General features: G+C 52.3%; 6 protein-coding genes across 6 annotated transcripts; 3 read left to right on the top strand and 3 right to left on the bottom strand.

Annotated features, from left to right (window-relative positions):
* Positions 1–344: 344 nt before the first annotated feature.
* On the bottom strand, positions 345–2,762 carry N7458_001909 (protein phosphatase regulator GAC1; the record flags this gene model as incomplete). The annotated part of the gene is made up of 3 exons (XM_056905292.1): positions 345–438; positions 550–857; positions 912–2,762. 3 exons carry the CDS (start codon positions 2,760–2,762, stop codon positions 345–347), a joined length of 2,253 nt encoding a protein of 750 aa, XP_056769399.1.
* A 5,350-nt stretch (positions 2,763–8,112) lies between these two features.
* On the top strand, positions 8,113–8,349 carry N7458_001910 (uncharacterized protein; the record flags this gene model as incomplete). Its single annotated transcript, XM_056905293.1, has 1 exon — positions 8,113–8,349. One exon carries the CDS (start codon positions 8,113–8,115, stop codon positions 8,347–8,349), a length of 237 nt encoding a protein of 78 aa, XP_056769400.1.
* Positions 8,350–14,457: 6,108 nt separating this feature from the next.
* N7458_001911 (GrpB family protein) lies at positions 14,458–15,033 on the top strand (the record flags this gene model as incomplete). The annotated part of the gene is made up of 1 exon (XM_056905294.1): positions 14,458–15,033. The coding sequence occupies one exon, from the start codon at positions 14,458–14,460 to the stop codon at positions 15,031–15,033; it is 576 nt and encodes a 191-aa protein (XP_056769401.1).
* A 612-nt stretch (positions 15,034–15,645) lies between these two features.
* N7458_001912 (SH3 domain protein) lies at positions 15,646–18,510 on the top strand (the record flags this gene model as incomplete). The annotated part of the gene is made up of 2 exons (XM_056905295.1): positions 15,646–15,705; positions 15,808–18,510. The coding sequence occupies 2 exons, from the start codon at positions 15,646–15,648 to the stop codon at positions 18,508–18,510; spliced, it is 2,763 nt and encodes a 920-aa protein (XP_056769402.1).
* Positions 18,511–18,849: 339 nt separating this feature from the next.
* N7458_001913 (annexin) lies at positions 18,850–20,420 on the bottom strand (the record flags this gene model as incomplete). Its single annotated transcript, XM_056905296.1, has 2 exons — positions 18,850–20,294; positions 20,396–20,420. The coding sequence occupies 2 exons, from the start codon at positions 20,418–20,420 to the stop codon at positions 18,850–18,852; spliced, it is 1,470 nt and encodes a 489-aa protein (XP_056769403.1).
* Positions 20,421–21,234: 814 nt separating this feature from the next.
* On the bottom strand, positions 21,235–25,878 carry N7458_001914 (uncharacterized protein; the record flags this gene model as incomplete). Its single annotated transcript, XM_056905297.1, has 1 exon — positions 21,235–25,878. One exon carries the CDS (start codon positions 25,876–25,878, stop codon positions 21,235–21,237), a length of 4,644 nt encoding a protein of 1,547 aa, XP_056769404.1.
* Positions 25,879–27,669: the final 1,791 nt, after the last annotated feature.

Genomic DNA, 27,669 nt, shown 5'->3' on the forward strand with positions numbered 1-27,669 from the left:
TTGTGTCGTAGTAAACGAGAGGGGAAAAGGTAGAAAGTATCGTATCGTCATCATGCATAATCGAGACAAACTGCGTGTAGTGGTAATGGCAACTCCAAGGTGGTAGAGAAGAGGGTGGGAGGACGCGTGAGAATGACCACATCGGACCAAAGTCCCGCGTCGATAATTTCTCCCGACGCGACTCGTGAACACTCCGACACAACCAACGATCAGAAAACTAGCTCCGCGGTTTATTACACATCGCAAGAACCAGTTCTCTGTCATCCGCTGCGGTCAGGAGCAGCCACAGTCCGGTCATCGAAAGTGGAGGAGAGAGAGAGATCAACTATGCAGGGGATAAAAAATCACTGAGCACCCACACAGGGCGCATATGCATAATCGGTCAAGGACGGAAAGTAAAAGGAATCGGGCATCTCCAGGAAAGAAACATCATATCCCCTTCAAACACAAAATCCGTCAACATTGCACGCTCGGGGGAAAAGGGATCGGTCGGTGACCAGGATAATAGCAGGACTCCGGAGCGGTCGCCAAGCTTTTGATGTCACTCACCCTCGAATGACTGGCGACGACTGAGAGTCCTTCATGAATCCATTCTGCAGTGTCGTCTGGTGGTAGGGATAGCGAAAGGCCATTGAAGGCGATGCACGAGGAGAGGCTCGCGGGCTCCCCGAGGCTGGACGAGATTCCACACGAGATGCCTCGGTCGCAACCAGTTCTCGAGGCAGGGAGCGGGGAGAAAGAGGAGGCGAGGGAGCAGCCGCGTTGAAGAGTTTCGCTGGCTCCTCTCCTTTCAGGCTGAGGGTGAAGTTCGCAAAGTTTGGCGGCTTCTCATTGGGAGTATTGTTGGATGAACCGTACTGTAAGGGTAGGTTAGTGGGCTGTCCTCCAAAAGAGCCTGGCGGATAACTTACGAAACAGTATTTATCCACCAGCTCTTTGTACGACGAAGACTCGTGGCAAGGCTTGCTAGATACCAGTGAGGAAGGCTTCAGATCCTCTGGTCGAGCATCATTTCTCACTGGAGAAATCCGACCTGGCCGGATGTCCAAATCTTTCTCCACCGGCTTGGCCTTGGGTGCCTCCGGGGTCTGGGTAGACCGAGCGCGTGCGGTCAGAGTGGTCCGATCAACGGGAGTCTTGGTCCGCATAGCCGCAGTCAGCGATGCCCCGAAATCATACCGGTTGCCGAATGCCTGTGGATGTGGCTTCTCGCGGCGCTTGGGAGGGCCGATCGTGTCAATGTCATTCGAGGTGCTTCGACTGAGCGGAGGTCCTGCGTTCGCGGTGAAAGGATTACTGAACGGTGCCTTCCTGCCAACGTCGGCGAAATCCTCAAACGAGGGAGGCATAGACAGCGGGCGGCTACCAGAGTGAGAGCCAGTGAAAGTTCGACTACGAGGAAGAGCTGGGCGGTTGCCACCTGATGGTTTGTTCGTGGCAGGCTTGGAGGCTTTGACGAACTCGACCTGGTAGTTCATGCCGTTGTTGTTGTCCCAGTGCTCCTGACCATCGACGTTGTACCGAATGCACACAAACATTTTCTTGCTTTCCAAGTTGGCCTGATCGTCGAGCTTGATGTCGAAGGTGAACCGATCGTGTCCATCATGGGCGTGCTTGCGACGAACATCGTGGCTGTACACGGCGACGACTTCGGACACAGTTCTCCAATGATCGAACGTGAAACGGGCAACCACATGCTTGTGGAACGCGAGGTTAGCCACAGACACAGAGCCAATCAGACTCTTCTTGTCAGCTGAGAGGAACAACCGTTCTAGGCGGACTGCATGAGTAGCGCGGTGGGGCGCATCTTTAGGGAAGTTCGAGAGCCGCAACTCCCACTCCCAAGATGGGGCAGATTTGTCCGCATCATGACCAAATGGAAACTCGGTATCACCATCGTGGCTGTCCACCGGGGACGTTTCGGCGCTCACAGCCAAGGGCCGGTCGAGCTGCAAGAAATGCCGAATATGCTCCAATTGCGAGTCGAAATGCACAGCCTTGGCATAAACCGGGGTACCTGGCATGCTAGATGGTCGCCGACGAGCTGTGGCGGGACGAAGAGCTGGACGAACCAGTTCACCTGACTTCTTTCTCACCATTGGCGGCTTGGGGGTAGCCTCGGCATCGCTGTCGTCCGGCGAGCTGGTCAATGCCTGTTCTCTCCTGAGATTCACTGCTGTTTCAGTAGACGAGCGTGAGTGGGAGATCTTGCGAGACTCCTTGGATAGCCGCAAATAGTTGGGCTTGGGCTTAGCCTGGGGAGTGGGCGATGAAGAGGATTGAGCCTCAGTTCCTGACTCGTCGGCCGGGCGCATCGTCTCTCTTTCAGGTGAATTCTCCCTCCGCTGCTCAATGGACCGCACTGCAGCCTCGAGTTCCTCAAGTTTGATCTCGTCTTTCGGTTCAGATGATTCCTCATCACTCGAGTTCGTCACGGATTCTGGGGGCGAGATTACCGCCCCCGGGGGAATGGCTGCATTGTTCAGAGGCGGCGGAGACTGGCGGAGACTGGCATGCGGATCGATGGTGGGGGAAAGGCGGGATGACGGGTCAGAGGAGGAATGCACGTTCGATTTCGAGATCGACGGGCTCCTCCTGTGCCGACGGACGTATGAGGTGGAAGAGTAGGATCGAGAATTCTGCAGTCGATGTGATGCAGACCCAGCCGCGCCCGGTCGTTCAGGGCAGGCGTCGGATGGAAGATTGGTGTATTCAATGTGCTGTGTGGCGAGCAACGACTTTGCTGGCGCAGTGTATGGCATCCGGCCGACTTGTGTGTCTCAACACAAGAAGGGGAAGTGGATATGTGAGCAAAGAACAGGCAGGCGAGATGCTCTCAAAGGTTCAGTGCAGGTGCAAAGATGGATCTGATGGGAGGAGCTGAGTCAGTTCTGGGTTCCCTTTAATCAGAGGTACTGTGGCGAGAATGATGGGGAGTGCAGAGGCAGGGTTGAGAAACCGACAGGCAGGCGAAGACGGCATCACCATGCATTAGCCAGAATCACGGTGACTCGGGGAGGCAAGGTCGTCGAGGTGAAACTTCTTCGGCCGTCGTAGGATAGATGCAGATGGTGTGGCACCCGAAGAATGGCGAGAGGAAAGTGCGGACCAGTGGGGAGAGAGGTAGCAATGAAAGGGTATCACAGCACGAGTAACACCGGAGGCAGTGAAGAGAGAGCCGGTTCGGAGGACAATTGGGGAGAGGGGGTCTTCGGGGGAGGGCAATGGATAGAAGGAACAAGAGTGGAGAGCTTGAGGATTGGAGAGAGATTGGAAATTGGAAGATGGGAGCGGAGGAGAGAAGAGAGCTTATCAAGCCTACCGATGGGTGGGGAGTGTGGCGATAAAAGGGCGATATGGGCGGATATGGCGATGCTATCAGGGTGGGCCGATCGCTAGTCGGGTAAAATTCAAAAATCGAAGATGAATAATAGAATATGCAAATGCAAACTCCCAGCAGTGACAAGATGGAAGATCAATGAAAATATTGATTTCACCCAAATGTACAAAAGTCAAAGAGCTGGACAACCACAGGGTAAGTAGATGATGGGATGATTTCGATCGAGGATCACCTCACTGTACCTCGAAAGTACCCGGGAAGTCGTGCTATGGGAGGCAAATGGACGCTTCTTTAACAAGCCATTTCCCGCTTGGACTGTTCAAATCAGTTGCTGTATGGGCAATGATAAGAGAGGAAACCAGTCTAGAGGTTCCAAGGTTCCTTGACTGGTGAGGCAAAAAAGGTGCCCGGAAAAGGATGGAGGATGGGGAAGATAAGAAGGACAGGAAAAACGGTGAAAATTGAAAGAAGAGCTGGGTAAATGCGATCGGAGCAGGGAGTTATAGGAATTCGGATAGCTGTCCCTAATGGCAGGGAAATCCAGAATGATGGGAACCGGGAACTATCATATTTAATATTGATGACTTAATTAAGGTAATCGAGGGCCAAAGAAAAAATAAAATAGAAAAAAAAAAAAATAATATCATCATCTCCTCCAAAGTAGGAGCAGAGAAAAAAAAAAGTGGAACAAGATAAATAAAGACGGGCATCGCAAGCGCCCATTGGGCAAAAAGCGACCAGACCAGGCCCTTTGACTCCGGATACTACCGTCAGTGCGTCGCCGTATAAAATGGTGGCTTTAAGAGGCCATGGCATCGCTTGCTGCGTTAGGGACACGCCGAGTGGGTCGTGGTCTGGACACAGAAAAGTCATTTTGACTAGTGGCGCTTGGATACTGAGTAATACTGCGTACAAATGGTACAATCATATAATACCTCGAGAGAAATTGATATCTCTGAATCATAATCGAATCGCTTTTCTATACCGTTATTACGGCTACTGCGGTGGAGGTGACTTGCATATTGGAAGCAGCCCTTGATCTGGGCAGTACTTACTCTGGACTCCATCCGTTATCCGTGCTCTCGATACTTTGGATGTACTACTACGCTCTGACGTTCGCCCGTATACTTCCCTGGAGTACATCCCTCCGGTATGTACACCCGTGTCCACCCACAGGTACCACGACCGACTGGGGCGAAAAAAAAAAGAAACAAAAGGGTTCCGAATTTTCCGCAACATGTGGCCCCTGTGCACGAGGGCGTTGGGGGATCTCCATTGGCGTTGAATCGCGATCTCTGGGACTACAATCATCTCACCTCTTGACAGAACTCTGAATAACCCTGGATACACATCCATTGCCCTCGGCCGACCGCGGAATCCTTACGAGTTTCCAACTTGATCATACGTTCTTCCAATGCAAGTAGTATTATAACAGGACGCGAACATTCCAGCTACGACGACATCCCTCTCCAGTATGGATCCAGCATGGACGCAGGACTCCATACTGCTCCGCCCGCCTGGGGCGCTAATCACCCCAGTCCACTTCCATCTCACCTTGTGTTCCCTGTTTTTTTCAACGACTGACGTCTTGCAATTGTATCACTTCATCCACTTTCTTCCCAATCCATTCCCCCTCCCTTTCAACCCTAGTCATGGGAATTCGCGACCGGGATGATAGATCTACATCAGCGTGCAGCGTGAAACAATTGGAGCGGACCATCGAATCTGATTGAGAATTCAAAGACCGTCGGTGAGCAGAAGGCCGCGACCGTGGTACTTCGCAGAGTACGGACATCGACAGTCTTTTACTACGCTCTTATCAAGACTCTGTTAGCGGCGAGGTCCGAGTCCGCGGGTTCACCACTCTTCATTGGGTCGTCCCGAACTTGGCGACCAGAAAGGAAACACCGAAACCGAAACCCTCGCCGAAGTGCGACTCCTCTTCTTTCCCCACCAGACAGCACCTTAACTATTGTATGGATATGTGAGATTCTCCATGCATGAATGGAGTATAAACTGCGCAAGTGCTGAAGCATAAACCTTCCTCTTCTCCTCCTTTGACTTTTCCCCCTCATTTCAGTGATCAATGGTCTAGCCCATTTAATTTAGCATAAGCATTGACCACTGATTATGGGACTTAACGTATGCAAAATGCGGGATCCAATGGTGCATATCCTTCAGTCTAGCCTTTCGACTCGTTCTTGAGGCGATCCTGGTTGGCGCGGGGGGGGGAGGCAGCTTGTCGTTTTGTCCTCGTTGCTGGTCCGACCATGGAACAGCACGACCACGAACCCTTTGTATCCAAGGGCCAGCTTCGCATTTGCTACTGTTCGCAAACCAACCCTCTACGTTCCGCCAATTACTAGAGGCTTTACTATCTATTAGTCAAGTTATCTTGAAATTATAGTTTTGAGCGTATCCCCAGGAGATGCAAGGAGGTGTTTAGTCTGACCTGGATGGAGGTAAGCTGCAGTGGGACATGACGGTAGGAGATTAGAAGAGAATAGAACAGCAGACAAACCTTCGCAATGGTCAACTAGTTGCCCCATGGAGGTGTTTCCCCCCTCCCAGGATACACAAAGCGCTTGGATAGTAGAAAAGTGAACAACCTGTAAATGAACTGAGGGAGAGAGAGAGGGGCCCGAGTATCAAATCCCCCCTCTATAGGCCCCAGCATCAATCCCCAGCATATTGATGCTCCGTGACATGCAGCATGCAGTTAGATATCTAGTCCAACGCTCTCTCGTCTGGAGGTGGATCGACAAGCAGCTGCACTCCGTAGTCTGAGTCTCCAGTTGTCTCCAGTTTCCAGTCTCCACAGGTTGGTGCCGCAGAACCCGGAGTTGGGTGGGTTGGGGCCGAACGGCCGGCCGACCGAACCTCGCTCGGGAGGTGATTTTTTTCTTTCATTCTGGTTTGGGGTCGACGTTTTTTTTCCCTTGCTGCCGCGAACAGCGATGATTTAAGCTCTTATATTGCAAGGGGAACACGGGTCGCAAATCTGGTATCTGCCAAACAGGTCCAAGAGTCTTATCAGAACCCAATCTCTGGTCAATTGACTCAGACAGTCGCCATCACCAAGAGTCGTCGAGTCCGGCTGTCGCAGGTTTATACTCCGTCCTCAGCCGGGGGGTGGGGGGATGGTGGTGGTAATACCACGCGCAGACCCCAGTAATGGATGACGTCAAGATGCATCTGTCAGGCCCGTGAGTCGCCAGTTTCCTTGGTTTGATTTTTCTTGGCGGCGGTCTGGGCCCCCCCAGTCGCTCGTGCAGTGCAGCCCAGCAACTATTTGTCCTGGTACAACAATGAAAGAGAAGAGAGTTGCACCACTTTGCTCCGAGGAGGTTCGCGGGAGGTTCGGAGAACTATTTTCTCACGATCAACGACGCTATCAGCCGCAGTGGGAGAAATATCTGATCTTGTTCCTGATGATGATATCTGTTTCAGGGCACGCCATTGTTGGAAAATCCTGTCTCCATGGGACCAGCCCTTGCCGATCTTGTTTACGGTATTACAACGGGAGTATAGCTATGGAGTAGGTAGTATTTACTCCGTACACGAGTACTTTGCACTGAACGATCATGGGGGACCCACCAGCAAGTAATTTGATATACGCAGTAGTAGACGATACGTACTAGTTACTATAGTTGATGTCGCTATCTGGAAATTTGTTGGAGGAGACAGGCGCCCATATCGCAACAGGGGCCCGTTGCGTCCAGGGCCGAGTGCCACAACCGGGGATTTAAGAAGTATGGTCTGTGGCCTATCTTGTCTGTGGCAAGTCATTTAGGTACAAGTACATGGACGTTATATGCATATATTCATTGTTCTATAGCCCTACTATATTGATTCTCGGACATCTTGATTCCGCGTTTCACAATACCTCCCAAAAAGCGCCCCAAAAAAACGTTGAGACTACGCAGAGGCGCATGTCTCACCGAGCACTCAGCAAAGAATTTTTCCTACTCGTTCGTCGCATATCAAAATGGCCCATGCGCCTGGGCCACCAGCCAACCTCCAATCGTCCCCCTTTGTTGTTGCGCCTCGATGGCACACTCTAAATTCAATTTCAATCTAGCGGCGCAGAGTTTTCCAGTTTTCTCGCCACCCTCTACAGTTACTATCAACACAAAAAGCAATACGATTAGGTACTCGACGGTGCCTGTGGCAGTACACCTATCGGCCTAGCCGTAACTTTATCACTTTTGATCGAGCTTGGGATGCCCAGGCTTTTGGTGCGCTAGTCCTGGGTTTGGCATAAGCCGGCCCTGAAACTGAGCTCAGCCAGCGTCTCCATCGTGAAGGTCGAGACCAGATTCTAGTTCAGTGCTAGCTAACTTTGACCCCTGGTCCCTCGTACTCGGACCTGACTAACCACTTGACCTTCATCTGATGGCCAGCTCGACCCTCAATCCTGCAATTGGCCCCTCTCTCCCGTTGCATAATCTAAAGCCTGTTCGCGATGTTGATCACTGTCTTCAGATTTTCACGTCGAAGACTACAGACTCCAGCCAACACCTTCCTCTCCCCACCACTCCGCTTTCCCCTTCCCCCTTCCCCCTCCGGGGGGGCAAGTGTCCCGCTTAGTGTTGGTCCATGCGCCCGCGGAGCTTCAGTCTGGGAAAGTATCTCGACTCGCCCCCAAATGATGCACTTTGATATCGGGAACTTGTCCTCCGTACACAATTCAATGCAGCTTCCTGCTGATAAGGGCTGGGGCTGTCCTGATGTGCTGCAGTGACCTGCAAGGCGGCAGAAGGTTTCCGACCATGTCTGTAGCCACCGTAGCCACCAGCCAAGGCGATAACGCTCGTTGGCCGGTCGCCCCCTCCTCGATCAACCACTCAATCACGAAATCTGCGCGGTTCCTCCGTGCACTTGTCCTCCGCAAAAAGGAACCTGAGGTGATGTTGCAATCTTCTCTGGGGTTTCTAGACTTTGCCTCTCGACTGGGCCACCGAAATCGCGACATCGACAAACGTGAATTCGTCGTGAATGGACCTTGACGAACCAGAATGCTCGGTACGTTGGCTCAGGCAAGTCGGTCCATCGCGCCATCGAATCATGAACAGTGTCCTGAACGAGACCCCGTGAAACCTCCCAAGGTGGGCGAAACGCCTGAGCGTTGCGACCGGGATACTCTACCGGGGCAGGCCTTTGGGAAGACTGGATTGGCAGCTTGAACTTGGAGAGTTCAGCCCTAGATCTTAGTTTCTGACATATCTGGGCCCAGTGCGCTTACTCTTCTTCTACTCTTCACAAAAAGACTTCCAACAAGGTTTCAGTTGCTTATTGTTTCATTATTGGAACTTGAACCTTTCTTTTTTTTTTTCTCTCTCTAGATGAATGAGCTTTTCTACACCGCCATCGAAAAGCATTGTCGCCATCGCGCAAACCATTTTTTATTCCTCTTTGATTCACCGGGACTAAGGTCTTGGCCTGCTATGGCCTTCAATACGGGCCCCCTCCCCCCACCTGCGCGGGCGTTATTGTGGCTGAACCTTGAACTGAGAGCTCCCTTCGGCTTCAGGCCTGCCGAGCACTACTTCGCGAGGCAGACCAACCTTTACTACCACCTTTCAGCCTGAGGCGCCTGCAAAGACCAATCGTGATATTTCACCTTTCCCACACCCTTGCACATCCTGCTCTCATCTTTCGTGTACCCCAGACGCAGACCTTCTAGCCCGCCGCCACGGCTGGCTAACACTCGATCAAAGTGCTGAGGAAGTCGTTAGTCGATGACGACAAGATGGGCTTTACCTTTCCTTGTCTGAGGCCGCCGGGGGAGACCAGGTTCCCCGCGCAGGACCACCACGTCGAGGTCATCGCTCGCGCAATGTGCATCATTTGCGTCGCGCTCGGATGGGACCCCCGCCCCAGAACGATCTGATGCGATCTGGGGTTGAGCGGACTGCTTGCGGCTCCCTGTTCATATTGCGGGGTCACCTGGGACTCTTGTGATAACAAGATCGACCGCGAATCAGGAGGATTCATCCTGTTTCGGCGTTCATTCAGCCTTATCTCCCCCAGGTTCCAGACTCGCAACAAAATGTCGGTGTGACGAGCAGTCCATTGAACTTGGTCGAGGACACGTATCTGCCTTTTGCTCACTCACTGTGAGTGGTCGTCGTCCAGGTGAGATTCTTGAAAGCAGATTTCTTCGCTTTTCTTGAAGGAAAGACTTCTTCGGAAGATTTCTGAAGATCATGGCTGTGGTCATGATTCATTGGCTAGGACAAGCCCGATATCTCTAGGGTCCTCATACCTCGTAACCAGGCGCTTGTCTGACTCACCATGCAGTACTAAAGCACGCCTTTGACACTGTATTTGCACTGTGCGGGGGCACATGACCTTGCTAAGGGATGCTGACACGTTGTCTCCAGTCTCCAGGGTGAAGGTTGATGATAGATGCAAGGGTATAGTTTCCTGATGCCTAGATCCAGGAAGATTTCTGTGCGGTGTACTTCGTGCCTCAGCCCAGGTAAGCTCCCCTCCGCCATACCAACGTTTCGCGCTCAGGCGATCAGGGACCACGACGCCAGTCCGTGCCCGAGAGTTGTAGCACCGAATTCAATAGCAAGTACCCCATACCCCGTACATGTACAACATTCGCTAGTGCACTCCGCGTACGGAGGATGGATTACAGAGTACGGCGAGTACCTTGGGTCCACTATAGTTATACAGCGATAAAATAGGAACACTAGCGAGGGTATGAGAAACACATACTTTGATTCCCACCACGCTTATGCATGGCATGCAAGACCACCCACCAGCGCCCCCCCAATAGCCCCGCATGGCCCCGCCAAAGTTCAAACACAAACGTCGACCATAGCCTAGACCTTATCGCGCGGTAGTCACCGAGTCAGTGCACCGCAATCCCGGGCCCCTTTGGCGACTACAGTACTCGACGGTTGGCGGGGGCCGAGTTGTGGGGCGGATGAATTCACCGCTGCGAATCACCTTGTTGTGTTTACTGCTGTAGCTTGCTGGTCCTGCAACCCGTACATAAGGCAGCGCGTTAGTGCGGCGAACTGACAATTTGCGCTGCATGTGTGGGGGGGGGGGGTCAATGCATGGCATCATCTGGGCTTTGGCTGGGGCATAATCCTGGGATGTTTTGTTTTTATTTCATCTCAGGGGCTTCATAAAATCTTTTCTTAGCTGGAGAGTACGGAGGACTGTCTTCCACTTTTGCAGGTGTACCCCGAGATGAGTGGGGGTCATGTATAGTTAAAGTGTGTGCCACCACACTATATGTACACATAGGAGCCATCCAACCCCACCATACAGTACTTCTGCCAATGTCGGGCGTCAACGATGGCGATTTTTCGCGACCGTGGACGTTCTGATGGCGCTAGGACCTGGTATAGTCAATGTGTTTGAGATGCTCTACTAAGGTTTCCACTCCTTCGTATAATTTAGAAGTATCTACCCTCAGACCCTAGAGGCGGAACCAAAGTAGCTCCCGCTCAGACTAAAGCGATCGTAGCTCGCGCGGCGCTAGATGTTGAATTCTTCAGAGAGCACGGAGCTTTCTACCCAGTAAATGGGAACCTCGTAAAAAGAAAAAAATGGCATCGTACAGGAAGCATTGGTGATCATCCTCATCGGAGGAAATAAATGATCGCCTCAACTCCCCGGGGTAACATTTCCACCCCCAATGGATCTCCAGATACGACCTGCAAGCTGTCAGGTGGCAAACATTGCGTGATGCCAGTCTCCGAGCCATCCTGCACCATCAAGATTCATACTCATACATATTGTCTTCGTTATCATACCACGCTTCGAAACGACCGTGGCGGGAGAGGCGCTTGCCGCCGCCGCGCCATCGTTCTGCGAAGGTCCAGTCAAAAACGATGCTGGACGCAGGCCCTCGTCCGTGTACTTCTGATAACCAGCTTACAACGAATCATGCCCTAGCCGTGCGGCCGTGTGGCGATGGTGCCACGCCGCACTAGAATTGAGGCACGGAGGACCAGGCTATGGTAACTTCTTGTTCCTTTTGTTGGGGGCGCTAAGGCGGTCGTCGATAGATGAAACTAGAAACTGATTTGCGAGGTCAATTACGCCCAGTGCTAGTGCTGCATACGTCAATTAGACCCAGCTGGTTGGGTGGAGGGATTCCCATCCTTGTGCGTTTGACTTTTTTTTTCTTTCTCTGTTTTGCTAAAATAGACCAGACTACATACATTAGCTGCTGTGACTCGGTGTCAATCTCCCGTCTGCGCGTGTGAGTATGCATGGATACTAGTACATGGATATACCTTAGTGAGGGGGAAGGTCATAGCTACGGAGCTACTTGTCGCACCCTAGCTATCTATGAGCCAGTTAAGGCTCTGATCTGCTACCCGCACAGATACGCGAGGACGATGAATGAACATCTTCAAGTGGAGACTTTGGGAGATTACTGCTGGAGAACTCTGGAGGTTGGGGCATTGCCCCATACTCTGTATGCTCCATATAGAGTAATGTTAGAGAAATATCCACAACATCGACATAGGGAAACTCCACATCAGGATTGCCGAGCATTCTATCGGTTCAGTGTGCCTTTTGACTCTGTACTTAGCTATGTGGAACTGCCTAATTGCGAACGCTCTGGGCACTACTATCGACATCCCACTGTATATATCAGTTTCACCCCCCGCGGAGGCCGGTCGTAATACATGCGCCCTCCAGCCTTTGGGATTGCGGGGTGCAGAAGGCCCCTGCTACCTGCCACTTCAGCAATTCACACTCCACCCTGGAGTTTTTTCTCGTGCTAAATCAGCTGTTTTCCGAGGTTCTGGGGGTGAAATACCCCGCGCTTACACTGCTCATGTCAGCACTGTCCTCAACGCTCACGCATTGCCCTTACGTGGCTTGGGTTATAAGCAGCATTGTCGAGTGAGAAGAGCTGGATAACGAGCATTGGTCTCATTTTTCTGTCTTTCTCAACTAGCTCATCTCCGGCCCGCCCTTCTGCTCTTCCCCGGCCTCCAATCTTCGACTTCTCCTTGTGCTTTGCGTCGTACTACTATCAGCCACAACCGACACAGGCGTTCAGTTAATCCCCGGAAACCTGGGTGCAGCAGAATAGACGGTCCATTTTCTTACATCTATACCACACTGCAATAATAGTCCACAGACGTTCCTGCCTAACCACTGTCCATACGGCTGACTACCATCTCTAGCCTGCAATCTTGCGCCGAGAAATCCGTGATAGATGACCCTTTGCATGGCTCTAAACAGCGCCCCCGGAACTTTCGGTAACACAGATAGAGCTCCTGGGGTTATCACCTGATACTTCCTAGCACATTCTACAACGCAAACATGAGATCCGGCGTTCCGGCCTGTGAGCATCGGCCCCCGTTCAGAGCCACAATCACCCTCGCTAATGCTATCTTTCCCCCGTAAAGCAGCAAAGTAGAAACTCAATTCTTCAAATTCATGGTCTACTTCTCTACCCCTCTCTGTTCTCACCGTATCGCTCAGATCCTTGCTTTATTGAATGAGTTGGCGCAGCAGCGCCGCCACGACGCCGTAGACGAACGTCTAAAAAATCTTTGCGTAGCCATGGAGATTTCCTGAGGAGAGCTCTGCGGTTAGATCTCGCGCCCCCCTTCTGTGGCGACTCTGATGTTTTACTACCGATCAGGGGCTATGTAGTTGGAAAGTCACTGGGATGTACCTGGTTTGTTTCCAATGGGGGGAGATCGGCTCGGTGCAACGTAGAATTCTGGGGACTGGTCTTGCAGCATTTCCGCCACCCCTGATGTGTAGTAGTCGATTCTGCAATCGTCGATGATGTTTGCTTGACTGAAGGTATTGCTGTTGCTGTCAATGTTTGAAACCTCAATTCTGCTCTTTCGATATTTTCCGTTATGCAACTCGTTGCATAGCCTCTTCTCCGGGAGGCTTGAGCGACCAATTCACTTTTTTCATGTTTGCCGCGGGAAATATTTCTCCTCCTCGAATATTTTGCTCAGAGGGCCATAGTCAAACTCAACAATGAAGACTGATGAATGCAGGAAATACGGTGACCCTTATACAGGACTAAAGCTACTGCCAGGAAGGACAGCCTTAACATCATGAGTTATCTTGAGAAGGCCCAAGAACTATTTTAGCAAAGTCAATGAACTAATATCTGCCAGAATTTTGCCATCATAGATACCTTGCCTCGATAGACGACGGATGAATATCAAGTTTGATGGTCTCATCAAACCGCTTTCGATTCCTGGCGGCCACCCTACCTTCTGTTCTAAGGTCGTTTTGCAGGTCTCTGCCTACCCACCTGGGTAATTGAACAACCCGGAGCATCTTGCTGTGATACCATTGTGTCTCCTGGGGTTATTAGGGCCTTGTTTGAAAATCATACCAGTCATGAAAGCTGTTAGCAGGTGCTGAGATCTGATACAGAATGTGCCATCAAGACTTTGGTATGTGTTGGAATGCCAGGAGCGAGTCTCCAATATATTCAGTGTCACAAAGAAGTGGTGGGTGGACAGCTTAATCCAAGACGAGGAGATGAGTATAATCAAAGAATGAAATTGCCAAGTGTGAAGTTACAAATTTGATTACAAATGAACTTTCTTGCGATGGAATTTGAAAATCTATCTCTATTGACCTCTGAAATTTCTTCAAGGGTTTGTCATCTATATCATTGAAAACATCGAGCGCTGTTGGCTTCCTAGAGTTAGGCAACAGTTCTGGGTGGAGGTCGACGAGAGGGCTGATTAATCAGGCTCGCCGTTTTAATGTCACCATCTCCTCGTGTTCAATTGCTCATTACTCACTGTCCCCTGCTCACTACTAACCGCAGCGTTTGATGCCCATCTCGGACTGAACAGAACGTGGACGTCCCATGCTCTAGACTTTAATCACTAGCAGCTGTGCGGGCTCAGGTATCCGCTCTATCTCTATATCTTTGCGGAGCTAAGATTCATTCCGACTGACTCCGTTCGAGCACAGAGCAGATCAATCTGATTATGGTCGAGTGACTGTCAATATCAAACAGCTTGCTTCCTCCAGGGTACCTTGACCTGCTGGGCTGGACAAAGAGCATTAAGGGTGCATTTTGATCACTTGCGTTGGGCTGCGCTCACAGGAATAATCATTGCTGTCCTTGACCGGCCAAGATGAAGGTCATTCTGGAACCTTACAATCCTCAGTGGCCACTCAAATTCAGCGAAGTAAGAGAGCAACTCTTATCCATTCTCAAAGATGTGCCCATCATATCGATTGAACATGTCGGAAGCACCTCTATTCCCTCCATGAAAGCCAAACCTGTCCTTGACATCGACATTATCATCCCTGCCTCCTCGCTCCAGGCCGTAAGGAGAGCGCTTGCAGACGCAGGATATACTGACTGTGGTGAAATGAATATTCCTGGTCGCGTCGCATTTCGACAGCCAGGATACGGAAGACTTGATGCCGCTCACGGCATTGGAGCACCAGACGAGCTACGGCGCAATACCTACGTTGTGATCGAGGGATGTTTAGCACTGAGGAATCATCTCGATGTGAGGAGGGTGTTGTTGGAGGATCAGGAATTGCGTGAAGAGTACGCACGGGTGAAGAGCAAGATGGAGGATATGGAGTTTGAACATATTGGGCAATATGTGGCTGGGAAGACGGAGATTCTTTCCAAGATATTACGCAAGGCTGGTTGGAGCGAGGTAGAGCTAGAGCCGGTTATTGAAGCTAATAGATAATGCATCACTTTACATTTAACAATGAGAAGTATATATCGTTTGTTCTTGAGTTGATTACCCTATTGGCAAGCTTGATTACCATCTCAGCGAGCCTTGACGCTTAGACTCGGGGCTTTGGTCATCTCAGACCTTTGGGATACTCGAACAGGTTCCTCGGCATTCTTTTTGTGCGTCTGTAACCCATTGTGGGGGGACAAGCCCGTGTTTTGTTTCAGAGATCGGTTAGACTGCGACGCCTGGTGGGACCAGGAAACAGCAACCCAACCTTCGACGGATGGCGAGCCTCGAGTCAACCACTGCCTGAAAGTGCATCACAGCAGGCCGAGCTCTAGTATATCTTATCGCATCCTAGAGGAAAATAAATGGTTCGCGTATTCTGTAGAGGAAGTATATAGATCATGAAGTTGAGATGCGATGAAAGCGGGACTACGATAAGCTCCAGTGGAGTCAGGTTCTCCCGAGCCACCGACCACCTTCACCTCCGCCTTTTTGGTTTCCTCGGTTCAGCTTCTCCGCTTCCACCGCCACGTTCCTTGGACCTGGGATCCAGTGTTGGGCTTCCTCCCCCCTCCTGACACTCGGTTGTCTTCATCTACGGCTCTCATTCTCCTCATGTCTCAAGCGCAGCCGCCCCCTGGGTTGGCTGACCTCGAGAAGGAGCTGGGATGCTCGGTATGTGCGCAATCTGACGATGATCATCTTCCAGAACCTTTCCATTCCTGTGACCTGCACCCCTTACATTGCAGTCTTACTAACGTCGCTTGTGATGTATAGATCTGCACGGAGCTGCTCTACCAGCCCCTCACACTCCTTGACTGTCTGCACACGTTTTGTGGTTCCTGCTTGAAGGAATGGTTTACAGCTCAAGGCTCGCGGCGTCGCTCGTCGTCGGACACTTCTCGATTTACCTGTCCATCCTGTCGCGCTGAAGTGCTCCGTACTAAGACAAATGCCACCGTGACAACCTTGCTAGAGATGGTGCTCTCGGCGCACCCGGACCGCGCCCGGTCTGCCACCGAGAAGGAAGAAATCGCAGAGCGATACAGTCCTGGAGAGTCGGTCTTCCCACCCTTGCCCCCTCCTCAAGAGGACGACGAAAGCGAAGAAGATGAGGATGATAGGAGGGTGCTGCGGGAAGTGCAGGAGCTGAGTCTCCGCGAGAGCCGGGCACAGGCGCGGCGTGAGGCCCGACGAGCAGCAAACTCGGAGAGGACACGCGATAGGAGCAGCAATCCTGAGCGATCCACAGAGGATGGCCGATCTCGCCGACGGCGAGATGAAGATTCAGAGCGACAACAGAGCTCGACGCGGACTCGCGACGATGCAGACCGTGCGAGGCGCGTTGAGCACCAGTCAAGCTTACGCTCTCTACTCAGTCTCTCCTCCGAGGCAGAGACTATGCAAGAAGAGATTCTGCGACAGATCCTCGAAGAGGGGTTGCTGGATGACATTGACTTCGACAATCTTAGCGCTACACAGGAGGAAGAACTTAGTGAGCGAATCGCAGATGCCTATCGTCGGAGGCATATGCAACAACCGCGCGCTCAAGGGCACAGACGGAGACAATCTCCTAACGATTCCAGTCGCACTCATTCACGTTCACAGTCAGCTCAAAGATCAAGCGAGACAACTCCGCCCCAGTCCACTCGCGATACCACGGATAGGCGACCCCCGGCAACCCGGCCGCACTTGTTTGATCCACCTACGCCACGTCCGACGCCAAATCATCAACGAAGGAATTCGGAACAGGCTGATGGCCGCCGGCGTACTTCGCCTGCTCGAGTAAACCAAGCATCAAACTCGGAGGACACACTGCGACCAGCGGCCCGATCTTCGAGCGATATGACAGCCGAACGTACGCGCGGCTCTCAGAATGCGCGGACAAGAGCTGAATCGTCTTCAAACCGACCACGCCGTGCAACGGAGTCGGACCAGGGCATATCAGAAGCATGGATGGGCGCTGGAAGAGAACGGGGTTCTTCCAGAGTCATTGCTAATCAACCCGTAATGAGCTCACCAACCTCGGATTCGTCACCGCAACCCAATCCTCCCCAAAATTCAACACCGACAGATCAGTCGGCACCAGTATTATCTTCGCCTGTTGTTCCACCACGGTCTGCCAGGCGACCAAGTTCTTCAAGGTGGAGTACAATCGCGCCTTCTACCGCCCAATATAGGGAGCCCTCTATCTCTTGTGATCGCTGTGGCATGACGAATATTCAATATGATGTGCACAAAAAGTGTTCCAAATGCAAAGATCCCGACTATCACCTCTGTCTGCGGTGTTATCGGACAGATGGAGACTACCCCCACGGAGACTCTTCTCGCACGAATGGTTTCGCGCCGGCTGCTCAAGCAATATACGAACAAATCCTCGCGTCTCCAAATCATCGTCCGGCCAAAATGCGCCAAACAGGCCATATACTGCGCTCTTTCAAGTATGACCGGCCCTCTGACAACGCGCAGGTGATCGCCAGTGGCGAAAGAAAGATCACCAATGACAACCCAGCGCGACGTTTGATCTCGGGGCTTTTTTGCGATATTTGCCAGTCCCCGGCTAATGAATGCTTCTGGAAATGCAGCCAGTGCAACGAGGGTGACTGGGGATTCTGCAATCGCTGTGTGAATCAAGGAAGATGTTGTACCCATCCCTTGTTGCCTATTAGGCGTATTACTGGAGGCCCGAAGATATCAGCGACGAGTACACCAGCCGATGCAAATGCCCTTTCTAGGTCTAACTCGGAAAGCTTCAAAACACTCGCCTTCTCCACAAACTGCGACATATGTACCTACCCAATCCCTGCTTCGGTGACGCGATTCCACTGCCTTAAATGCAACGACGGTGACTACGATGTCTGCACCAATTGCTACCTCAAGCTTGTAGCAACCTCGAAGATCAGCAAGGAGAATGGCCATAATGGTTGGCGACGTTGTCTTGCTTCTCACCGAATGATTATCGTCGGCTTCGAGGACCGAGATGACGGTCAAAGACGAGCCATTGTTCGCGATCTGGTCGGTGGCAATGCCCTTCAAGACGAGCACATTGGACAATCCCCTACTTCCTCACCAGTCCTCAGTAGTCCCGCATCACCCGATCGAGGAAACGGTTACTGGAGCTGGAAGGAAGGATCAGAGCGTCGCAAGAAGGCTTCTCGTCTTCGCGGCTCCATCTCTTCGCCCACCGGTAACAACCCCAGTGCATCATCTTCGGATCTTGGCCATAGCAGTGGTACGCCGACTTCCCAGCACGGCGGGCCCTTCCGTCGTTTCCCACCCGATGGGGGCGTTGGTCTCGTCGTGCGAGCCAAGTGGTCGTACTTCCCTGGAGATGAGGATGAAGATGAATTGGTCTTTCCTCGTGGTGCGGAGATCAAGGAGGTTGACGATGTCAATGATGAGTGGTACTGGGGCAGTTATGCTGGCCGTACGGGCTTGTTCCCTGGGACTCATGTCACTGTTTTGGCAGAGATTCGATGAGTTGTCTGTCTTTGGGACGTGGAAAGAAGAACTTTTGCATTTGGATTATGGATTTGCATGAACATCACGATGATTACGACCGAATATGAATGCATGTAACTCAGGTGGATCATGATTTCTATCCAGCTCTCCTAGCCATAGGTACTATCAATTCTCACCACTACTCGACGAAGACTTGAAAGTTGCTTTGTGTCATGCGAACATAATCTCATCCATCACATCACTATGTACTGGTATCAAATAACCCAAAATTAACGTACAACCAAATCAAAAAAGCCACAAACTAATCCCACACAAGCCACATTCCAACCCAAAGTTCACTACCACCGAAAGCATCACCTACTCCAACAAGGCAACCATCAACTTCTCAAGATCCCCAGAGGTCTCCTCGCGCACACGAGCAATCAAATCCTTCCCAAAGCGATGCCTGTACGCCCTCTTAACCATCTCCTTATGCTGCCGATCCCAATGAACCCTCACAACCCTAACAACCAACCTCTCATCCTTCGTCCCCATCCCCGCCATACACTCCTCCAACAGAATCGCATCCCGCATCGCCGGATCCGTCGCCGTCCGCAACATATGCAACAGCGCATCCTCCATATGCCCCGAGAACTCCTTCTCAACATGCTTGTCCAGCGGCGTATGATACCGCGCCTGGAACGCACGGTCTATCTCGCGCAGCTCCGTATTCGACGACCGCACAAAGATCCCACATACCTCGATGACATTGTTGACCATGCGGGCGGCGGTGGAGTCGTGCAGGGTGCGCACTTCGGCTTCGATGGCTTGCGGGTTGATCGGGACGGAGTCTTCGTGGCGGGTTGCGCGGAGGACGTTCTTGAAGAGCTCGGCTGTTTTGAAGGAGAGGTCGTCTTCGACGTCGCGGGTTAGTTGGCGGTGGTAGGTGCGGTGGTAGGCAGCCAGGATGGCCTGGAGGTCGGCGTTGGATCGGCCGAGGAGGATGTCGTTCAACAGCCATTCTTTGGTGCCGGCGCCCTTGACGGCTTCGTGGACGCAGGCTACGTCGTACATGAGCGGGCCTTCAATCACGGCGAGGAGACCCTGTTCAAGGTGCCCGCCTGTCTCGGACTTGACGTCCTTGTACAGATCGCGGCCGATGTGCTTGGAGTATGCGGCGCGCACGCCGGCCATTTGGAGAGGATCCAGACGAGATAGGACCTGGATCAGGGCCCTTTCGTCTGTGCCGAAGCCCTTCATCGCTTTACGGAGGGCATCTGCTTCTGCTCGGAAGTCGCCTGGTGCGACTTGGCCGGGGACGTAACCTAGCGATGGTGGAGCTGGAGCTCCCATGGGAGCCCCGTATGCGCCGGGCACACCGTGCATAGGAGCGCCATGAGGTGGTCCCTGTGGAGGGGCATAGCCATGCGGCGGTTGGCCATGCGGCGGTTGGCCGTGTTGGGGAGGATATTGCTGGCCCGGTGGGGGTTGGCCGTATGGCTGCTGCGGCGGTTGGTGCTGGGGAGGATATCCGGAATGATGGGCCGGGGGCGCACCATACGGCGCCGGCGGTTGAGGTGAAGGAGCGCCGTAGTAGCCCTGCTGTTGCTGAGGAGGGGGCTGGCCGTAGCCCTGCGGTGGAGGATAGTGACCCTGCGGAGGAGGGCCACCATGGGGCGCACCCTGAGGAGGGCCGTATTGTTGTTGAGGATGCGGAGGCTGTTGATAGCCCTGTTGGTAGCCCTGGGGAGGGCCCTGTTGATAGCCCTGGGGAGGGCCTTGAGGAGGTGCACCCTGGGGATAGCCGTAGGGCGCTTGTTGTTCTTTACACAAAACGAGTTAGCAGTTGATAAACTGAGGGGTTGCCCCGCATTCTGGCCGATCAGGCCGGATGAGGCTCATCAGGGGATGTTTGTTTACTCACGATTAGGCGGATATTGATACGACATGATGCGAAAATGAAGTCGGAGGTGGATACGAGGGTGTCAGACGAGGGGTAGACGTCGCCAGGTTTAAATAGATACGAGCTGAGAGTTTCTTGGTACTCCTCGGGCTCGGGCTGTGGCGCAGTCGCTTGGGGTGGGGGACACAGCCTTGTGGATGGGCGTTTGAGAGACAAGCCTGACGTGTGCCAATGCTCAGCCCTGTACGGCCATTCGACTCGCATAAGATTAGTTCCAGTTTTAGTCTGGAATAATTGGCTGATATTCCTAGCCTTGTGGCCGAGCTGTGGCTAGTGTATTCTACAATATCCTGCTGGGACTCCTTTGCTGTCTGTGTACGTAACCTTGGAATCTGCACTCGTCACAATTATCATCTATTAAGCCCTGCTTAAAGGTATAGAAACACAAAGAAACAAATTGACATCACAAAAGTCCAGCCTATGAGATGCAAACCATCAACCAGTCATCACCACATATAGAATGACAGAAAAAATAAACAAATGCCACGCCAAGTTCTCAGGAAGGCTAGAGAGCCCCACAGACAATATCAAATGTTCGCAAGAGACCGCGAGGTCAATGCACGTCTTGAAAATAAAGCTTGCCTCTCCATGAAATGCTCAAGGACAAGAAGAATCGAAGAAGAAATTTCAACCAAATAACCAAAAGAAGTGTGAGGGTATTCGTCCGAATAGGGATGAAGAAAAGAAAGCAGAAAAAAGTAGGTACATGTCCATGCAAATTAGTTATTCAATCGTGAAACATGAGATTCATCAAGGAAAAAAACAATCATATCGGTCAGGGGTATCGTTTCAATTTCATTTTAAACGCTCGCAGTGCGCCGCTTCTCACTCGGTTTCTGTGCGTAGGCGATAAGCATGCGGAATCCAGTTCCACGCTTTTGACACTCGCGCAGAACTTTGCGATCATTCCACATGCTGAGGTCGTTGTCGCCAGTAGCATGGAGTGCCGGCTCTTCGTAACATTTAGTATACCACCAGCGACCAACGCGAGCCACGATCTTGGCGATTGACTCGTCGTTGGCGGCTGATGGGGAGGGATCAGCGAGGAGGTCCCAGAGGGAGATGTTGTCGTCGGATGCTGTCTGGGTACTCTGGCTACCCGTCGCGGTGGAGACGGAGACGGCGGGGAGCGAGAACGCAGTTGATTGAGTCGTGGCTGAGGCAGAGAGAGATTTGTTTGATGAGGATGTCGTGGAGCCGGAGGATCTGACGACCATTCCTGCGACAGGGATGCGAACCATACAGCGACGGAGATTATCGAAGCCCTGGGTGCCGACTAAGCGTTGAATGCTGTCGCTGGTTTGTTTGAGACTGATGCTTGAATTGGCAAGACAAGTCATTTCTTTCAATCGGCGGACTGCTTTGCGAGTGCGGACACCCATGTTGACCATGTCTCGGTCCAGAAGGCTCATTTCGATGTAACCGCCCGAGCGAAGAACACGACGGCATTCTTGAACGATGTTGCCCTGGATGGCCTCGGAGCTTGCTGCGGGGAAACGCAGGACGGCCACGGTAAAGTAGTCTTTCGGGAAGGGCAGGGGATTCTGGAGTCCAGCGTGGTACACTGTGTGATGGTTGGTCGGAGGCTGCCATGCTGCAGGATGGGGAACTGCGGTCGAGACTGGTCGTCCGCTCAGGCTGTACACCTCGGCGTCCGGGTATGTCAACGAGCAGTAGAACGACCAGTCGTCATTGCCCAGTCCATCAATCACGAGAATTCTCCCATGTGTACCAGACTTGACATGATTGTGTGCTGGACTGAAAAGAACCCGCCCAAATGATAACCACCGACTTGTCATGAGGGATGCAGATCGCATATTGGTCCGGGTGACGGCATCCCACTCACGCTCTGAGCATCCTGGAAAATCTTTGAGCTCAGCAGATTTTTGTTTCGGCGCAGGCGTGGCAGCAAGTGACTGGAGGAAGGTAGACTGTTGCTTCTGGACGGGGTCCAAAGGAGGTTGTGCCGGGTTTGCAGGGCTGTTCATGACCTCAGGGTCACCATAGCTTGCAATCAAATTGCTATAAGATGCTTGTGTCGATGGTGCAATCGGGGAATGCAAGGCTGAAACAATTCTCGATCGACGCAGATGGACCGAATCACTGCTATCACGAGTAGAAGCCCCAGCAGAAGAAAATGGTGGCGGCTGAAGGAAATTGTCACTGTTCAACTCATCCTGTAACGCCTTGCTGGCCATCGTCGCCATCTCAAATCTGTCATCCTCTTCAGTCTTGCCAGTATCCTTGGGTTTTAATTCTTCGGGAGAGAGGACGTGGTCAATCAGGTCGTCATACTCGTTCCATACTTCGTCCTCTGTTGGTGCAGTGCCAGGCTTGGGCACCACAGCTGTGACGGCCGCCAAAGCGCTAGAACTACCTGATGAAGGAGAGCCTTTGTGTGGAGAGAAGTGGATGAGCTCGCTGGCTAGGTAAGGGCCAGCAAGGAATTCCAAAGCACTCGCTGCCTCCGGGGCACTAAATGCTGGGTTGAAACCGTAGCCCCAATCACCTGGCTTGCTGCTGGGGACGTCCGCCAAAGGAATCCCACCAAGTCCCGGGTAATCACTTGTACCCTCTGGCGTTGGCGCCATCAGCGACGGTGATTCAGCCGTGCTGAAAGGTCGAGAGAAGGACTGCATCGCCGGTCTGTGGTGTCTATCACGTCTTGATACCACTTGCGGTATTCGACCCACAGAGGCTAGCCGTCTCGGGTGACGATCTTCAGGGCTGCTCTCAGGATCTGCGTTCATCATATTTTGATTGAACATAGCAGTTCTTGGAGAGGGCCGGTTATCTCTTTCAAACTCCCCGTGCATCTTTGGGGGTGATGGCAGTAAGATGGAGGGATGTCGCTTTTTGATGTTCAAGCTTGCAGGTACCTCGACTGTCGCAGTGTACTGCTCTTCTTCTGTTGGCGGCGAGTCTTCCACATGATTGAGAATGTCGTCGAGCTCGTCTGAGTCTGCATCAATGAGAGCATAGTGGGCGACGGGACGGCTGTTGAGCACCGGAGAAATCGCAGCGTGAAGCTGTGCGGTGTGAGAGGGAGGACCGGCGGCAGGTTGTGCAGCGGTGCTTGCCTCATTGACACGGCTCCTTTGGAACAAGTTCCATCGAGACAATTTACCTTTCTTCGGTTGTGCCGGTTCAGGCTTTGCGGGCTCCTCTTGTGTGGTAGTCGTAGCCGGTGTAGCTTTCGGTCTGTGCAGAACAACAGTACTTGAGGTATTGCTAGACAGCGATGTGCTGGTAGTCGTAGCGTCTGAATTGGCGTACAATCCTGTTCTCTTGCCTTTTGGAACTGGCATTCGAGACTTTGGTGGTTGACGGGTGGCAGGTATCTTATTCTTTTCCGGACTAATGCTCCTACTTGGTCCCAGGCTATTTGCCGACTCGCTGCGTGGGCCGGCATCACCAAAAGTACCGGTAGAAGTTGCCAATGACTCAGTTGATTGGGCAGTGGAAGAGGTGAGAGGAGTCGGGCGAGGCAGGTTCGAAGACGTCACACTCATGCTGCTGATGCTCTGTTCACTCACGGTTCGGGAGAGGGTCGCACCGTCCATGCCTCCGCCGCTGATAAAAACGGGCTCGAGACGACTTGAGAGAAAATCATCCAATTCGAGATCTGGGCGACTAGACGACATACTCCTCTTGCTGCTTGAGACCGAACGGGATGTGCTTCGCGTTGTACTTGTCGACCGGGTCCGTACGCCACTAGCACTGCTGGCACTTGATTTCCTACCGCGTTGCGAATACTTCCCATATCCTTCATGGCCGGTTCCTGCAGCAGGTCCTTTCCTCGTCTGTCGAGCAGGATCATCAGAACCAGTATCAAGGTCTGGCTTTGACTTCTTTGTAAAAAGGCCAAACTTCTTCTGCGCCGCGGGTTTCTTCAAGTCGGGGTTCTCCTTTGGCTTCTCCTTTGGAGGCTCCTTGGTCAATGTTTTAGGCGATTTCCGTGTCAATACTGGAGACCCGGCCTCTCTCGAGGGAATCCGAGATAGATCCTTGGATAACAAAGAGTCCGTTGAAGCGACGGTAGACTGAGACAGGGCAGTCCGATTCTTCTCCATAGATTCACGTCGCTTGTGACCAGTCGACCGGAGATAAGGAAGATTGCTTTGAATCACAGGGGATGTCTCCAGATCCAAACGGTGCGTGCCCTCTCGGCTTGGCCGCGGAGGTGTGTGTGGGACTTTGGACACGCTTGTCTCGGAAATTGATGGCGCTCTTGGTCTTTGCGAGTTGAAGAGCTCGCGCTCTGCCTCCTCGACTTCCTTCCTAGCTTGATCAATGTCTATATCAGGGTTCTTCGAAGGAGCATCTCTGGGTGGACTAAAGTTGACGGATGATTTCCTCGGTGGGGGGCTGTGAGGAGGGCCTCGAATGTTGCCAGGAGTAGATTTGACATTGGATTGAGTTTTGCCAGTTGTAATCGTAGCGGATCCAAGTCCAAGTGATTTCTTGGGAAGCCCTGACCGTTGAACTTTCGAATCCACTTTTTCAACCTGAGCACTTTGGGGGCTTGCGTGCACTGGTGGTGGCGAAAATACTGGATGTCGGGTCTGCGACGGGCTTGGCTGTCTCATGCGTACAATCTTGGACGAGTGCATGATTCCTGGCGAATAAGACGATAACGAGGTCGGGGTCGAACCCCGGCTCCACATGCCTGGAGACTCCGAGTAACGAGTTGATGGCGTACTCGCAGAGGGGTAGTAAGGAACGGGAAACGGTGGTAAGTTCTGAGTGTCGACCGTAGTACGAAAACTGGCCAGTTCTATCGGCTCCTGGGTCCTTGGAGCGTCCACAGCACTACTATCCATCCTACCTGACGTACTTTGGGACGATGATGCAGTTTCCGCAGAATAGGTATCTGGTAGGATGGGCAATCTGGGCTCTCGCAGGTCGACAGGTTGAACGGTTGGCGGAATGACCAAACTAAGCTTCTGGGATTGATTCTGCTCCACATGTCTCCCTATTGTTGGTGCCTTCCTGCGAAGAACATTGCGTGCTCGTTTGGGTGGGTTGGCGGGTAGCGCTTGATAGCTTGATGCAAATGGGGAAGGAGTTGTTAGATCGGAGGCGGAGAGAGATGAAGGAATTGATGAAGCCGGGGTGTGGGGCGATACGGTCGATGCAGGAGACGGGGATGATCCTGTGCCACCGGTGCTTGGGCGTGGTAACAGTGACAGCCGATTCGAATCGTTCGATAGCTGATAGGACATTGGTGGCAAGGCGGTGATTGAACGGGAGTCTTCCGCGGCTGATAGAGAAGACGCCCGACTAGTTCTCGTTGTATAGTTGGTTGGCCTTGCAAGTTGAGACCGAGGAAGCCGCGGGGCATAGGAGGAGACTGAGTTGGTTGGTCCGGGATGTGATGTCTGTGCAGGAGGAAAATGATCATTTGGCGGCATACGACGGCCGCCCATATTGTACGACGACATGGTGCGACACTGTCAGGAGTCTCTGGCTCGAATCTCGAGACTGTAATTTAAGAAATGGGCTCCTGTGCTCCAAATTCGTACTCATCACGGGCATATGCGAGGTGTGTCGAAAGCAACGGCGCTAAAATGATACCTGGTTTCATGAGTTTTGACAAATCGAGTAGTAGACCAAACAGGAAAATTTGACGTACAGCATTCAACTCATTACTCTGGCCAAAGGGTCTCCAGGACACTTTCGAGCTTCGGGGAATATTAATAGATGTGTGCAGAAAGAAGAAGGAAGGCGTAATGGAAAGGTTGAAGTATAGCAGAACACGTGCGTAGAACTATAGAATCAAACAACAAAGATCAATCGACATTATCTGCAAGGGACTATTAAGCATGAGACATAGAACCATCAACAACAAGACAGCAGACGTCAGGTAGATAAAAGATGGAAATTCACCGACTTTGGCAGGTGGATCGGCGCCCACGAAGCTGCAGCTGCTTCGCCACAGTCTGGAGCAGTGTGGCACTGAAATCTCAGGATTTTCCACTAGTCTCGGCCACGTCAGAGGTAAGCAATCCATACGAGCCTAAATCAGGCACAGAGTAAAAGAATGAACGAAGAATGAAAATTTTTTGAGAGCATTGGAAAGACGTAGAGTCAAAGTTCGGATTAAGAGTCGGAAAGTCCTGTAGAAACTGCAATACGCACGTTTTGTAAAGGCTGACTCGGGTCCTCCCTTCGAAGTGGGGGTCGTCGAGAACTGGAAAAACCCGCCCTCAAGTCTGCCCTGGCCAGATAAAATGCACCGAATAACATCCAAGGGTTGTGCGATAGACGGCAGTCCCGGGTCTTAGACAGGAGAAGCCCAAAATCTGCACGACTATTGGGCACAGAAATTGTGACTACGGCTGTGACGAGTCGAGACTGCGTGGGCGCCAGGGCGTGTGAACAGAAGTGGCCCCGTCCCGCTGAATCGCAACGGTTCCAAAACGAGTGCTTCTGTAAAGTTAATCTTGTAGTCCTATCACGACAGGATTGTCCTCCTATGGACGGAGCACAGAGAAATCCAGCGAGCCCCGGGAGGACTGGAATTCGCGCACGGAGACCCGTATGGAGGGGAACTGGGTCCAGCCTATTCGAGACACCTCGTCTTTCCCCGGATATAAGTCGCTGTCGTTGGTCAGAACCCCGTCGACAGGATCGGAAGGGTATCAGCGGGCGTTTGCCCAGGCAGAGTAAATCACCTGAGTCGCTAGGGCCAGGATCGGTGGACAAGTGGGACACAGCATGACAGGACCCAGTTTCGCGAGTGGCGTGGGCATAACCGGCCCATCTATCCGCCCATCAAACCATCAACGATGGAGTCCCAACCTGCCGGAAAATAAAGCCTACGAATTCGCACCCCGTCTGCGGGAAGGAATCAACCCGGGATCAGCTAGGACTGCAAGCTGAAAGGCTGTTATCTTCTTCGCGACTATCTGGTCAGGAACCAGTCGTTCACCGCGTTTGCGTCTGCCTCGCCTCGTTGACAACTCATCGATCGGGGACGCCGACCCCCCGATCTGACTGCACCGTCGATCCTCCCCAAAAAGCACGGTTGGACCGTTGCTTTTTTGGGGCTCCTGGTGTTCCCGGGTTGTGACTTGCGTTGGAGTTTTCTAGAGTAACCATAGAAATGGTAGTGAACGTGCGAGGCACGGCTCGGTCCTCCTCAGCGCTCGGAGAATTAACCAACGTGCTCTTTTTCAAGGGTGTAGCAGTCTTCGTGGATTCTTCGTATTTAGACCCGTCCTCTTGAACCG

The sequence above is a fragment of the Penicillium daleae genome, assembly GCF_028827525.1.
Source record: "Penicillium daleae strain IBT 16125 chromosome Unknown utg000002l_segment0_segment0, whole genome shotgun sequence".
Lineage (NCBI taxonomy): Eukaryota > Fungi > Ascomycota > Eurotiomycetes > Eurotiales > Aspergillaceae > Penicillium > Penicillium daleae.